Consider the following 15,891-nt stretch of genomic DNA (forward strand, 5'->3'; position numbering starts at 1 on the left):
TTGGGCTTATGTGTAGGTCTACTGTTGGTTCAAATGCAAAATTTTGTATAGACTTTGAATGGTGGAGTTGAACAGACTTTAAAATTGTCCTTACATTTTCCTTACAACATTTTTGGGGTGAGCTATACCTTATAAATACATTATGTGACATTTAACAACATTTGGAGGTGCCCATGTTGCTGAGCAATGTATAAAAAACTATTTGAAGACTTGCACGACTGCCTTTATGCTTCTCTCCTGGCCGCAAAAATATAATTGGCTGAATCGTAGAAATGCTGAATCAAGAATGTGTGTAGGGTCAAATCGAGATCACAATCGTTTTTCGATTTTTGCAATCTGTTTTTTTATTTATAATCTTTTGTAGTTGATGTGTATAGCTCAGCATTGTGCATATATATATATATATATATATATATATATATATATATATATATATATATATATATATATATATATATATATATTAGGCATGCAACAGTACAGTTAGCCCACGGTTCAATACATACCTCAGTTTTCGGTTCGGTTCTCATGGCTTAACACGTGTTTTTTTATTTTAAAAGCAATAGGAACAGTAAGAAGTTAAGGAGAAAAAAATTTAAAAGATTTATTGCAATACTCATTTTATTTTACTTAAAATCCAAGAAAAGTACACTAGTTCCTAGTGTATTGTATAAAAAAATTAACACTGAAATCTCACAGCTGCTGGTAGCCAATATGTACAAACTGGGGAACACATAAAATCCTACCCTTTGAAAATAAACATACATGTGAAGTTAATAAAGATAAATTGGCCATTTCAAATAAACATATTTGTACTTAAGTAAACATAAATAAACCATCTCAATTATCTCAGTGCTGAAAAAAATGCGAGACTGTAGTCTGTAACGCGGATCGAGTGCTTTTATCGAATGACAAAAGCCCACCTCTTCAATCACCGAAAACAGCTGCAAATCTTTAGCCATAAACACCCGCACTGCCTTTGTTATTTTTTATGTGGGTCAATCGGTGCTTTTGAAAACACTATTGGTTGGATTTGGTAAAGGAGGCGAGTGAGTCAGTCAATCAGTCAGTCATTCAGTCAGTCGACAATGGCCTTTGGTGGATTTTTTTGAAAACATCAAGCACGCATGGCACTCGCAAGAGAAAAATAAGATCTAAAAAAGCAAACATAGTGGCTTGTGGTGGATTTGCTGGGAAAACAACTGCAAAAAAAAGTAGCTCCTCTGACATATTTGGTGCTCTCCAGAAATGTATATGGGGTACGTTTTCAGAATGAGCCTGGCTTGTATATATTACTGCTTTGTTGTAGATCTAAATAAAAACTGCATAAATAGACAAAAAAGCAGTCATTGTTGAGTGTCATAAATTTGTGTTTCTGCAGCAAGCACGTAAGCCATATGATGTGCGTGACGTCATTGAGCAGTATTCACAGGGCCATCTCAACCTCATGGTGCGCATCAAGGAGCTGCAAAGAAGGTGGGATGAAAATCAACTCTATATCACTTAGAAAAGTGTTTACTTAATACGGCAATAGTTAGATGATATTTTACAGATGTAAAGGGTTAATTCACCAAAAAATAAAAATTCTGTGAATAATTACTTGCATCATGTTGTTCCAATCCACTGAGACCATCATTCATCTTTGAAACACAAATTAAGATATTTTAGAAGATATTTGAAAGACATCAGTGGTTCTGAGATGTTCTGAGACCAGAAAAGGAACCAAAATCTTTGTTAGAACTTTCTATGAATTTTCATTGGCTCAACTGTAACCATAGAAAGATTTAGCTTCATATGATCACATAGACTGTTTTGTTTTGGTTTCCTTTTCTGGACTTTGAACTTGTGACCATTGCAACAGTATCTGATGAGAGAGCTCTCGGATTTTATCTAAAGTTTCTTAATTTGTGTTTCAAAGATGAGTGGAATTTCTCAGGGGATTGGAACAACATGAGGTGGAGTAATTTGTAACAGAAATATAAATGTTGGTGAACTAACCCTTACAGCCTTATAACCCTTGTATTGAATAGCAATATAAATGATCTTTTGGTTATTGAATGCAGAGAGTTAAGAATACATCCATCCATGTCACTATTCCTCACATCTCATCTTATAATTTCTGTACATTTCACATGATACACACTTGACCCTGACAGACTGGATCACTCTTTAGGGAAGCAGTCCCTTTTCCAGACAAGTTCAGGTAAAATTCATTACACTTTCAGCTCTTCTCTCACCATGTTTTGCTACATTTGACCCCTTCATTGTTCCTAATTTTGCTGTTTAGTGTTGTCTTTAAACCTTAGTGCACATTATTGAGGTGTTTATAACGTTTTTCTTGGCACCCTTCTTGTTTTCTGCAGAGCGCTTGAAAGACAAAGGCACAAACACTATTGGCTCCAGACTCAACAGAATGGATGAGAAGGTAAGCGCTTGAATATTTGTGCTAAAGCCAGAGTGAGATTTAGCTAAACTTACTAAGAAGGACATTAAGCCTACAAGATCCAAAAATGCCTGCATCTGTGTGTAAGCCACAATAATCTGAGTAGTTGGAAAATTGCAAACAGGAGGTTAAAAAGATAACAAAGGTCCTGTTTACGTCTGCCGTTAAGATGCAAGTGGATGACGCTAAATACAGGTGTAAATGGGTTCTGAAATGTTTCAAGTTTGTCCACTCTAGACTGTTTATCTAGAGGTTGTCGTAAATGCACTTGACTGGAATGCTTTGAAGTTCATTGTCAACAAATGCATTGAAACTAACATCTGTCTGCCTACTAAGTTAATTCTTAAACATTAAAGGACGGAATTTAAACTTTGTTGTCTAAAAATATACATTTTGAAGGAGAAAAAACAATTAAAGTGCAATGTCAGTCCTGATTATAACATATGGAGTCAATACAGGTCCTTATTTACTTGCAGCATAAAATAAAGATTTGCAAACAAAAACAAAGTTATTGAGCAAAGAAATTTAAAAATGCTAATTAAAAAAATGAATAAATCGCAAAAGGAAAGTGGGTAGCACGATCGCCGCATAGCAAGAAGGTCACTGGTTTGAGCCTCAGGAGGGTCAGTTGGCATTTCTGTGTGGAGTTTGCTTGTTTTCCCCGTGTTCAAATGCATTTCCTCTGGGTGCTCCGGTATCCCCCATAAGTCCAAAGACATGTGTTATAGGTGAATTGAAAAAACTAAATTAGCCCTAGTGTCTGGGTGTTTCTGGATTGCAGCTGGAAGGGCATCCGCTACCATTACTACAGTCTTTAGACACATGATCCTATATTATTGATCGCATACCATTCTAATATGCTGATATGTACTAGCATCCTCTGCGTAAAACATATGCCGGATAAGCTGAAAATAAAATGAATATATATATATATATATATATATATATATATATATATATATATATATATATATATATATATATATATATATATATATATATATATATATATATATATATATATATATATATATATATATATATATATATATATATATATATATATATAAAATGTAGATACATTTTGATTCATTGGAGGCAGGTCTGGGCATGCCGTACATGTCCCAGTTCCTTTGACTCTGCCCCCTTGTGAAATCAGGGCCAGAAAGTGGAACGCACAGAAATGCGAAGTGCAAAGAGAAAACAGCATTGCAAACTCGCGATTGACTGAAAAGTAGATCAAAATGAGCGTTGCAATTGACTTGAGGGATTTTGTAAGGTAATGCAGGAAAAAATATTTTGCAACTATATATATATATATATATATATATATATATATATATATATATATATATATATATATATATATATATATATATTATTTATTTTATTATTTTTTTATTGCAAATAGTTTTGTTTTTCTGCACTGCTTGATTTTTATTTGCAGTTCTTTGCTTTGGTTTTTGTTTTTTGAAATAAAAATTCCTTTTTATTTCACAAAAAAAAATTATTTTCATTATTTTTGCATTTCTTTGCTCAATACTTTAGATTTCATTTGCAAATCTTTATTTTATGCTGCAAGTATATAAGACCCTGTATTGACTCAACAACACACACAAACACCAATCAATCAGGATAGAGTTTTCAGAGTATATGAATGACACATCTCTCTGTATTGCTTTCTATTGTCTCATTTCATGACTTTAATATTAGATTGAAATTCTAAAAACAAGCATATTTAAACACTCATCCACACTGTAAACTATTGATTTGTGTTGGGAGAACATAAAGGAATTAAGTTAACTTATTAGATTTACAAATTAAATTTTAAGTCATCTGTTTTCCATTGATCGCCATTTCTTCTCAATCTTTTAACTATACTGTATAGGCTACATGAAGCATCAAGCCTATAAGGTCTCTTGCCACAACTTTAAAAAAGCAGATTTTTCTTAACTTGATTTTTTTTCTTGACAACAAAGTGGATTGAACATAAAAAAATAAGTTGCCTCAAAATAAATTCAATAATTGTGCTGTTTTAGCTGATTATAAATAAGTAGTTTGAAAAAGAAGCAAACATAAATTAGGAAAGTGCTCAATTGTGGACAAAAGAGACTAAAAAAATCAGGTGGTGGTGTAAACGGGGTCAAAATAAAACACAAAGAACAAAAACAACTTTTTGACAGAGGGAAACGTTCAGTACTACATCTACTATTGGGATTCCTGCACTGAAAAAAATTATTCAGAGATATTTCCTTGGATTTACTCAATTTGTTTACGTTATGGGGTTGTAAACAATTTATTTGTGTTGAATTTAAACAAACAAATTAAGTTGAACATTATTAAACTTAATTTGTTAGTTTAAATTCAACACAAATAAATTGTTTGCAACAGTTCTGCATGCAACACTTTTTTCAGTGTGTATCTAAAATATCTCATGTGACAATATTACTCTCTTAATTTTACCGAAACCAAGCGTTACCAACAAGTTAATAATTAGTAGAACAAAAACTAGTTAGAGGCCTTTAATCTAGTAGCTAATGTGCACAACAGAGTTGGATTAGCCATGAATTACAGATAAAGATCTGTAAGCTTCATTCATTAAGCCTTAACCTGGAGGCAGAAGGAGCCTCTCTCTTTCTCTGCCTTCAGTCAAACATCACTTTTGAAGACTTCTCAAACATTCTCCTTGGCTGATCGGTGCTGATAAGGGTGTTAAGACTTTGAAAAGAACAGCTCTCTCTCTCTCTCCGTGTGTGTGTGTGTGTGTGTGTGTGTGTGTGTGTGTGTGTGTGTGTGTGTGTGTATAAAAGTGAGAGGTCTGTTGGCCTCCCAGACTGACAGGGATTCAGGAGCTCTACAAACACTCACTCTGCTCCTGTTCATTTGCCACTCCAGCCATAAATCCTTTTACAAACAGCTCTCATCCCTGACACAAACTCGAAACAGCGAACACTTGTTCACATGATCGCTCTCTATCTCTCTCCCTCTCTCTCTCTCTCTCTCTTTCTGCCACATACTCGCTTTTTCTTTCTTACTCTCTTTCTCTCAGAAGCATTTAAGTATTAAATTGATTCATTTCAGAAAAAAGGCCGCCTGACATGTTTTCGATTCTTTACTGAGACTCTTTAGGAAAGCATTTTAGAGGGAATTTTAATATGTTTGCTTTTTACATATCTGACATTTTCATCATCTACAGTTCTGCTTTATAAAAAGGGAGTTGAGGACATCAGAATTGTTTTTGATCTTACTTAGGCATATTTGTTTGGCAATGCTAATTAATGATACGTTAAGTAGCCAGTTTTCCTGCTGGACGAGGCTTTGATTTTTGTTTGCTTGAAAACTTGTCATTAGCTGTAGAGGCTGTGGACAGGATACCCTGCCCCTTACAGTGTCTTTCTTTTTCCCATAATTCTGTGGTAAACAGGAAGCAGACAGTGTCTGACATAAACAGGAACAAATAGCCTTAACATTTATGCAAACACCCATCTGAAAAAAGCTCATTACTGCGTCACAAGCATAGTCTTCTGCTTTTAATTTAACTGGAACATCTACACTGTTTAAGGCCATTTAATGTTGAGAAAAAATATATTTCTAATTTATTTAATTTCTTTCATTTTTTTCATATAAATTACTGTTTACAGTCAAGAACCTCTTATAGGTTGTTTTCACATGATGTCACTGATGACGTGTGAGACTCAGATGGAGGGCAGGAAGTGATTCTTCTACATAGAAATCGCTATTAAAAGATAAAATGTTTATGTTTTGTGTTGTTTATAATTGTTAAAATCAGCCAAAATGATAAATGCCAAAAAGGTTTTGTAGGCTTTCAAAGGTTTTTGCTCATAAAGGAGGGAAAGTTTAAGAAACTGGATGAAAATCAGAAGAAAAGGCAGCATATAATAAATATTCATTCAATATATTCATTTCTACAAACTTTTTTTGAACATGATAATACGTTTGGCAGCTCTAATAATTATTATATACAGGCCTAGCTCTGTATTATATGTTAATGTGTTATTTAAAAATTAAATACAAACACCACCACACATACAATATCCAGGAGAACGGAAATAATGTATACTGCCATTTAATCGCTGCTATGATAACTTGTTTTGCAATAATCCAAGTCTTACTAGCGTTTCGGCAGAATAAACATAACGTTAACCGCAATGTGAACATCGAGATGTGCAGCAGCATTAAATGATTGATGGTAAGTTCATTGACTGAACAGAAAAGAAATGCTATCATTGCAATAACTAGACTTGTGGAGCACTTTTTACCATACACTAAATATATATAATAATAATGATGATAATAATTTGGACTGCATCCACACTTTAATGTGCTTTTATTTGTTTTTTTAGTGTATATGTCTGGAAGATATAATGTTATCCACATTGAAAAAACTATAGTAATTTATAAATTGTTTATGAACCAGACTATAGTAAAGTGTATAATGTATAGTACAGCTCTTTGTTAATGAATGCTACAGAATACTGTAGCATAGTGAACAGATAAACTGTATTAAATACTGTAATGTTAGTGTAAACTGTGTTGCCTAATTAATAAAATGCAGCCTATTGGATAATTTGTTTATTACTACAGTTGTGTTGTACAATATCAACATACTGTAATTACTACAACAGTTTAATTCAAGTATTCTTCAAAACACTAGTACTTATAATATTTTTGTCATGTAATAGCTTAAAGTGGCTATCTACCACATCGATAACAGGCAAATATATTGTAGTTCAGAAGAAAACTCCAGCCTTTTCGTGATATAAGGATCATGCCCAACATATGTGGTTATTTTATATTTAAATCTCCTTTGAAATATATAAATCGCAAAAATACAGACTTTCCCCTATTTTTTCCCATTTGTTTTTTTAACTTCCTGCCACCATCTGAATTCTGTGCGTCACCAGAACCACATGATTGAAAACAACCTATATGCCCACTAATACTGCAAAATTGAGCATACAATATACAAATCAAAATATAGGGGCGACACGGTGGCAAACTCCACACAGAAATGCATGTTCTCCCCGTGTTGGCATGGGTGCACTCAGAGTGCTCCGGTTTCCCCCACAGTCCAAAGACATGCGCTATAGTTGAAGTGAATAAGCTAAAGTGTATGAGCCTGAATGTGAGTGTATGGGTGTTTTCCAGTGATGGGTTGCAGCTGTAAGGGCATCCGCTGTGTAAAACATACGTTTGATATGTTGCCAGCTCATTCTTTTTTGGCGACCCCTGATGAATAAAGGGACTAAACCACAGGAAAATTAATAAATTAATGAACAAATCAAAATTTGTATTAATTTTTACATTTAATTATTGAAAAAAATATTACTACAATCTTTAGTCACATGATCCTATAGAAATGATCACATATTATTCTAATATGCTGATATGTGCTACTCAAAACAAATACAAATTAAATTAAAAGCATTATTATTAAACAGTAGTGATTTTTTTTAAATAAATAAATAAAAATCATACTGGCCCAAACTGGTTGCAGTTGAAAAACAAGAATAAAATTAATACATTTATAATGAACACAATTAATGTGTTTGTTTGGTTTACTAGGGGAACATGACTGACTAAATTTTATATTGTTTATCACAGATTTAGCCTGCAGATTTTTTTAATATTATGAGTTTACAGGTTTTCATAAATAGTGTGTGTGAGTGTGTCTTTCTTTCTCTCTCTCTCTCTCTCTCTCTCTTTCTGTCTCTCTTTCGCTCTCGGTGGTTAACCGTCTGAATGTTTGCATTTATGTCTATAAGGGGACTGACTGTATATATTTACGCACGCTGTTTGGTGGGCAGTGTTTGTGCATGTGTTTGTATGTGACTGCAGTGGCACTATCATTGTGTAAACTGTGGTCCGGCGTGGAGACGCTCGTCTGGTTATTTCTAATGGGGTGTAGACAGTCCTGGCTCCACACTTCACTTAACTTGAACCCAGGGGAAAGAACCTCATGACATTCGGCTCCCCAACTCTATGACGAGGAATTAGAAGTAGAAAAGTATTTCTCTGACCGTTTTCCTCCTTTCAAACACGAATCCCTAATTTAACCACAATTTCAAATGGACCTAAAATTGCTTATGCTTTTTAGGCACATAGTTATATATTACAATACATCAACAACAAAGTAATAAATCACAACAAAACCGTAAGTAACTCTTTTTTATGTGTATAGACTGAAATGGTATTTTTGTCCAAAACAAATGTGGATTTGAAACTACATCCGTATTTAACTTAATAATTGGGTTTGTCTATATTTGAGCCAAAATTAAGGTAAACAAATACCCAGAATTTTTACCCAGAGTGTTTTTGACAAAAATTATATTTCAGTCTGTATATTTAAAAAGAGTTACTTGCTGTTTTGTTGTGATTTTAAACTTTGTTATTGATGTATGGTTTATTAAAATATGACAATATTTGGTTAAGAATTTATTGAAAAATTGGAAAACTCTAAACACTGAGAAAATCAATGTAAAGTTGAATAAATTAAGTTCTTAGCAATGCACCACACCAATCGGAAATCAAAAGTTTCAAGGTTTAATTAAAAGTTTTTTACGGAAGGAAATTTTACCAAATGTCTTCATGAAAAGTTCATTTAATGAATTTTGGCTTTAAAAATTCCTGTGCAAAAACTTGGTTTTGTTGTCCAGGGTCACATATTTCAGAATAGTATTTTATAGTTATAAAAAGTAAACATATTTTGGAGTATTTCAGTCCAGATTGCACTGTAGTTTACACCGAAATAACTTTTAATTAGCATGACCTAATCTTTTCATTAAACTGCAGACATTTCAACTATTCATTATCACTTCTTTGATCAAACTTTAATCCCATTTTTAATATGTTTGCTTTCTTCATACCTGACATTTTAGCACCTTCAATTGTTCTGTCTATGAAAAGGGAAAGAGTCAAGAACATTAGGATTGTTTTTGATCTTATTTGTTGTATTCATCACATTATGCCAGTTTTACTGAGTATATAAATGAGAAATTTTTAAGCAAACAAAAACAAAGCCTTGTCCAGCACAAAAAACTGTGTGTGTGTGTGTGTGTGTGTGTGTATATATATATATATATATATATATATATATATATATATATATATATATATATATATATATATATATATATACAATTTTTATTTTTTATTTATTTTTTTTGATTGGCTGATAGCTGTGCGATATTCTGCAATATCAGAACTCCTACAGCCTCTTTACCCTTCGTGTATTACTCCGCACACATACAACCAGCAAAAAGCAGACACTACAGATCTAAAGTTTAAAAGATGCTTGCTCAACTGTTTAACTGTCAGCTTATGATTTGAATCCAATGTTGAAGAAAGTAGATCCACATACAAAAGGGTTTTTGAAACTCTCAGTGTTTGATTTTGTTTTTATATACACAATTATGCCGTCAAACTGTTGTATAAACGCAATATCACACGAGTAGCAGTGCGATATGGCTGTATATCGGCACTGGTGGGAGGCGTGCGATGGCACGAGGCCGCACTGCTACTCGTGTGATATTGCTCATATATATATATAGCTATTATATATATATAGCTTGAGAAAAATATAGCTTAAAAGGGCTGAAAATGTGGACCTTAAAATGTTTTTTAAAAATTAAAAACAAAATAAAATAAAAAAAGCCGAAATAAAATAAATAAAACTTTCTACCGAAGAAAATTTTTTTTATCAGACATGATATACTGTGACATTTGCCTTTCTCTGTTAAACATAATTTAGGAAATATTTAGACATGAACAAATATCAACAAATATCTGTATATGTAAAGTATATGCAGTATATAAAGGTATATATTATATATGCAGTATATACAAATTGATTTATAGCCTTTGCTTGACTATTTATACAGATGGGACCTTTTATCGGTTGCTGGTAGTTTTATGGCTTGCATGGACACATTGTCTGTTGTTTATGACTTTATTTACCAAGGTGCTATGGCGACGTTATTTTAGACAGTGTTTGAAAGATGTGCTGAGGCCACACACTCGTTTCCTCCACAGATCACACACATGGACAGGACCCTCAACAGCATTGCTGAGTCGCTCAACCTCATGCTGGCGAGGGAGAGACGGGGGGATCTGGCCAGGGGGAAGGAGCAGCGAAGCACCATGCGCCGACAGTCAGCCACGTTCAGCCTGTCAGTGCTGGACAGCAGCGAGCAACTGTCCACAACAACTGCTATTCATGAGGACAGCTGAGTCACCAACGGAGCTCTTGCTCACAAAGTGCCTACTGGGGCCTTTTCGGCTTGATTTAGTAGAGAAGTTTGGCTCAGGTTCAGCATCAGATGACTTTTTAAATATATGACTCAAGTCTGTTCATCTTTATATTTGGTCAGACTGCTGAATTCATTTTTAAGTACATTTATAAATATTAGCATACCAGGTATGACTTTTTTAATTTTTATTAAATTTATGGTTTTCTTTTGATTCTCTGGTGCTGTTTGTGTGGCAGGCATAAAAGTGACTTTTTTATAATAAATAAATATACTGTATTTTAGTCCAATATTTATTTTTTATTCAATATGTTGTGCTAAACTATGCATTAGTTACAATCCATTTTATTACATGTAAAAGACTTATTGTGCATAGATCTGAAATACTGCTGTAAATTCTGAGTGATCTGGATGGCAAAATAAAAAAAAATTATTGGCAAATTATTTTAAAAGTTCACAAAAAAGTGGAAATTTAAAAAAAAAAACTGTTTGTTTATATAATAAATTAATTAACATTTTTACATTTTATGTTAATATATTTTATTTTACTCTGAAGCTGAAAATCAAAGCCATGACAATCAAAGTCAAAAATAAAAACTACAAATCTAAACAAGTTTTATATGTAATTTGAGGTTGATATCTCATATGGAAAGAGGAATAGTTTGGGCGTAGCACATTTTTGCTCGATGAATTACTTTTTAATTACTTATTAAAATGCATTTTAATAAGTAATTAAAAATTTATTACTTTTACATTAATTTCCATTGACCACAAACATCACAACAAAACCATGTCTACGTTTATTTTGCTTCTGACAATGTAATAATTAAAAATATATATTTATATTTACATTTTACTTTTTAAAAAAAATGACAAAACACAAACAGCAAACGAGGGTTAAAATGAAATACTCCCAAAATGTGACTTGTGTTTATGATTTAAGGATGCTAACTGAGGCTAAACCAGTGAGCCTGTTTTATTGGATATTGGTTCCATGAAGAAAAATTCTAAAGAACATTTGAGTAATCTAAAGATCTTTTTCCATTATGAATTGTTCATTGGAATATTAAAGATCCATATACGCAACCATAAATACTAAAGGACCTGTATTTTTAGGACTGAGATCTGAACATTGTGACATTGTTTTGAAGTGTTATGAATGGACAGATGTTTTTAAATGATTACTATTGACAGAAACAAAATTCTGCTTTTTATGAATCACTAAACCTTTTCAAGTCACAGATTTGTGAACCGTTTAAATTCAGCTCATTCACTTAGCCCCCTCCATTCTTTGATATAAAGGTTTTATTGATGTTTTTGTAAAATAAACGGTGTATTCCACAAACAGCGCTACTAATTCAATTTCTTCTGTAAAAACTGCCTCAATCCTAAATAAACATCTTGCTTCTTCTTTCTCGTGTTCGCAGCGTTTTAATTTCCGCCATGTTTCAGTCGAGGTCAAACGTCTTGGCTACTCAAACACAAGTGTGGAGGCAGCCCGGCTTCCCGCTCTTTTTCCTGCACCATCAGGCCAGATTGGTTCTATTTATGCCGCTGTGGAGGCATTTATGGCATTCAGGCGCAGTTGTTGTGCTTTTTCTAAAAGTCTTTCAGTGACACTTTCAGAATTCCTTTAGAGCATCCCGACAGATCAATGTCTTATGCAGCACACGACCATATGGGGAGCACCGTGACCTCTGATCTTATGACAATGCATTTGCTCTCAGGGGTGAGGGGCTTTGTTGCTATGGGGACGACTACATGTGCCCCCTCTGACCTTATCCTGGGCACAAACACGGTTGTCCACTCTGCCTTTGTTGGCGCACAGCTTCTCGTATAGACCATTGTCACCTGTAATATGTGCAACAAATCAGACATTCCGTCACATACACATTCCTGAAAAGCATGACATTTTGTCTTTATTACCTTGCTAAAGTAATCGAGGGCTTAGGATTAAATATCAGGAAAGCCAAAGAGGCGAACCAGGATGTCAGCTTCCTCTTAGCCATTTGTGCTGACTTAATCTTAATTTGATAAAACCTGATACGCCATATGGCTTATACGTTTCCACCAAAAACTCGACTCAAGTCCCACAAGGGAAGAGGAATAAGACGCTTTAGCGCTTGCCTCCTCATGGCAGGACAACTATGTCAACAATGGAGTGGACAGGACAACAGTATTGGCAGACAGCGCAGAAAGCAGGCCTGCTACAGAGGGGGTCTGGCCCATATGCCGCCAGATAAATGATAAGCCTTTGTTATTATTTAAAAGGACGTACTGCTGCCACTGTCTCTGGGACCGCTGAGCAAACTTTGGGACCAAATGCCATTAATCCAAGCTAGTGAACCCATAGAGGTGTATCCAGCCTTGAAGACACAGCTTGCCAGTGCCTCGCCTAGTTTTATGGGTTTTATTAGTGAAAGAGAAATGGAGAGGGCTACAACCCCTCAAGGTTTTTGCTGCAAATTGGAGATGTTTGTGTCAAAAGGGGTATCAATTTTGGGGGAAAAAAAAAAATAGGAATGAATATCAGCTGAGGGGGTGAGGTGATCTGTTAAATACTCATTTTATTGTTTAAATTACTCTTTTTACATTAGATTATTTTGTTTTTATTGCTCCTCTTTTTTAAGTTCTTTATTTGCATTGATGTTTCAATAACAAGGTTTCTGCAGGTAGCACCAAGTCAAATTTAAGACTTTTTAAGACCATGAAGAATGAAAATTCAATGTATAGGACAAAATGCTAAGGTTTTTTTTTTAATGGCCATGCAAGCAGAAAAAATATGTACTTGCCACATCAAAAAACTAATTCTAATTAGTTATTTCTTATATTTTATATGTCCTATATATTTTAAACAATCTGTCAGAACAAGAAGAACCTAGCTGTCTACAAAAACCCTTTAAAAAAGATGTATTCACATCAGACTTTTACAATAATTGTTATGAATATAATTTGGCTAATGGTTTTATTGATATGTGTTGTTGGTTATTTATGTATGTTGGATCAATTGGGTAGCTTCATATTAATTTTTCTTCCTCGTAGTCCCTGACTTATCAGAGGTCGCCACAGCAGAATGAACCGGCAACTGTTCCAGCATGTTTTATAGTGCTCAGCATAATTGAGCACACCCCATTTTGAAAATAAATATTTTTTCTCCATTTCCCAGTAAATATATGTGATGTATTTTGGTGCATTTAAACCAAACAGATTTAATTAACAGATATATTTATTAAAATAATATTTAAGTCACCAAACATACTGAGATATTGAAAGATAATACAATTAAATTCAAGCAAAATGTTACAAAATAAATTACAACCTAAAATTTTCACTTTTTTTTTTTTTTTGCTTCTCTTATTTTTTCCTCTTTTTTAAAATGTGTATTTAATATTTTTCTATAACATATAAATTTGGCTGTGCTAGTTTTTGGACTTTTAGCGTAAGTTATTTTCTTAGATAAGCTACAGACTTGGCTTCAGTACTGACTAATCTTATGTATACGCACAAATACAATATTGTACAGATTCCTATTAAAGTATGAATTTAAAAGAGAGATTTGTGAGGAGTGTACTTACATATGCTGAGCACTGTACAGAGCAGATGCCCTACCAACCCAGTACTGGGAAAGCTTTAAACAAAGAAAAATTAAGACCCGTTTAAAATAATTTAAGACTACAAGACAATGTTTAAGTGAATTTAAGACTTTTTAAGACTTTTTTTTATTATTCAAGACATTTTAACCTTGAATAAGAAATCCATTATTTTATTCCACCAAACAAGTTTTGTTTCATTTTGTTAAAATGTTATTTAACATTTTATTTAAAAATGGATTGCATTTCTTAGCTCCTAATGTTGATTGTTAATACACTCAATGCATGATATTTCAACACATTCCTATAATACAATAAAACACAATAAAACAATAAAACCAAAACCAAGTGTAGTCGTGCAACAGGATTATGTTTGTTTGAATATTTTGTAAACCAAAATGGTGCATGTGCACCATTATTTAATAAATATGCCATTCTTTAACTGACTTCATTATTCATTATTTAAAACAGTAAAAACATGGCCAACCGTTTGGTAGAGCAGCAGTCAAAGGGCTAAGATAACTTTTAAGAAAACCTTAACTTTAAATGGTTTCAAACCTTTAGGAGTTTTTTTTCTGTTGAACCCAAAATAAGTTATTTAGAAACATGCTAGAAACCTGTAACCACTGACTTCCATATAAGAAAAACAAATACTGAGGAAGTCAATGCTTTTCAACATTTTTCAAAATATCTTCTTTTGAGTTTAACAGAATAAAGAAACTCAAACAAGTAAATGATAACAAAAATTTTTGTTTGTTTGTTTGTTTTTGTGTGATTTATCCCTTTAAGTGAACTTGGAACAACATTTAGGTTAGTTTTTTGTATTAAACATTTAAAAAATAAAACTATCAAACAAATACTAGCAGTTTAATTTTAAATATAAATTTGTTAAATAGCTTTTATTTTGTGGTTTAGTGAATACTGTAATTTGTCAGCAGAAGATTGTCACTCTTAAAAAATAAAGGTTAGTCTGTTTAACTTTCATTCCATGACGAACCCTTAACTTCTTGGAACAATTCTATTCAATAGCAGGTTCTTTTTGTAGGGGGGAAATGTCTTTTCGTTTATTAAACTATTATTAACACTAAAAATAGTTCTTTTAAAACTAAATGAAAGCAAAACTGATTATTTTGTTGCATGACCTGCTAAACAGCCCGTTGGAACCTTTATTTGTGAGTTTATTTTTGTCGCACAGTATTTCTTATTGTTCTGCAGTCAAATAAATGAACATAATTTGAATGATGTTTTAGTCGGAATAAAAGAATAGGAATTGAACTTTTAACTTCATTTAATGATGTACAGACTGCAAGGCCTGAATGAATGCGTCTCTGTGGGATTTGCTGATAAAAGTCGAGGTCCCATGAGCCTGAGGAGGTAATCCATCTGGTCAGGAAACCCAGCTGAGCTATAACGGAACATATTGGAAACCCTGTCAATCTGGACATAATGATTTTAGTGTAAAAGCTCAAATAATGAGGTCTAGTTGAACCCAGTGGGATTTCTCACATTACATGTCGCACAATTAAGATTATTAAAATCCTCGTTTTTCATTAATTTTGAAGCATGGTGCTGTGATAATATTAGGATACCC

The 15,891-nt window shown here is 33.2% G+C and overlaps 1 protein-coding gene across 2 annotated transcripts in view; it reads left to right on the forward strand.

The window, feature by feature from the left end:
• kcnq1.1 (potassium voltage-gated channel, KQT-like subfamily, member 1.1) overlaps nucleotides 1–12,121 on the forward strand; it is a 102,583-nt gene extending 90,462 nt beyond the window's left edge. The window contains exons 14-17 of one of the 2 annotated variants that reach the window (XM_087259518.1): nucleotides 1,382–1,476; nucleotides 2,157–2,203; nucleotides 2,364–2,425; nucleotides 10,496–12,121. In XM_087259518.1, the coding sequence (XP_087115644.1) occupies nucleotides 1,382–1,476; nucleotides 2,157–2,203; nucleotides 2,364–2,425; nucleotides 10,496–10,693 (402 nt within the window). In that variant the 3' untranslated portion in view covers nucleotides 10,694–12,121. The remainder of the gene's footprint in view (nucleotides 1–1,381; nucleotides 1,477–2,156; nucleotides 2,204–2,363; nucleotides 2,426–10,495) is intronic. The other variant, NM_001123242.2, reaches the window with a different exon arrangement.
• The last annotated feature ends 3,770 nt before the right edge of the window (nucleotides 12,122–15,891 follow it).

This window comes from Danio rerio, chromosome 7 (genome assembly GCF_052040795.2).
Source record: "Danio rerio strain M-AB ecotype USA chromosome 7, GRCz13ab, whole genome shotgun sequence".
Lineage (NCBI taxonomy): Eukaryota > Metazoa > Chordata > Actinopteri > Cypriniformes > Danionidae > Danio > Danio rerio.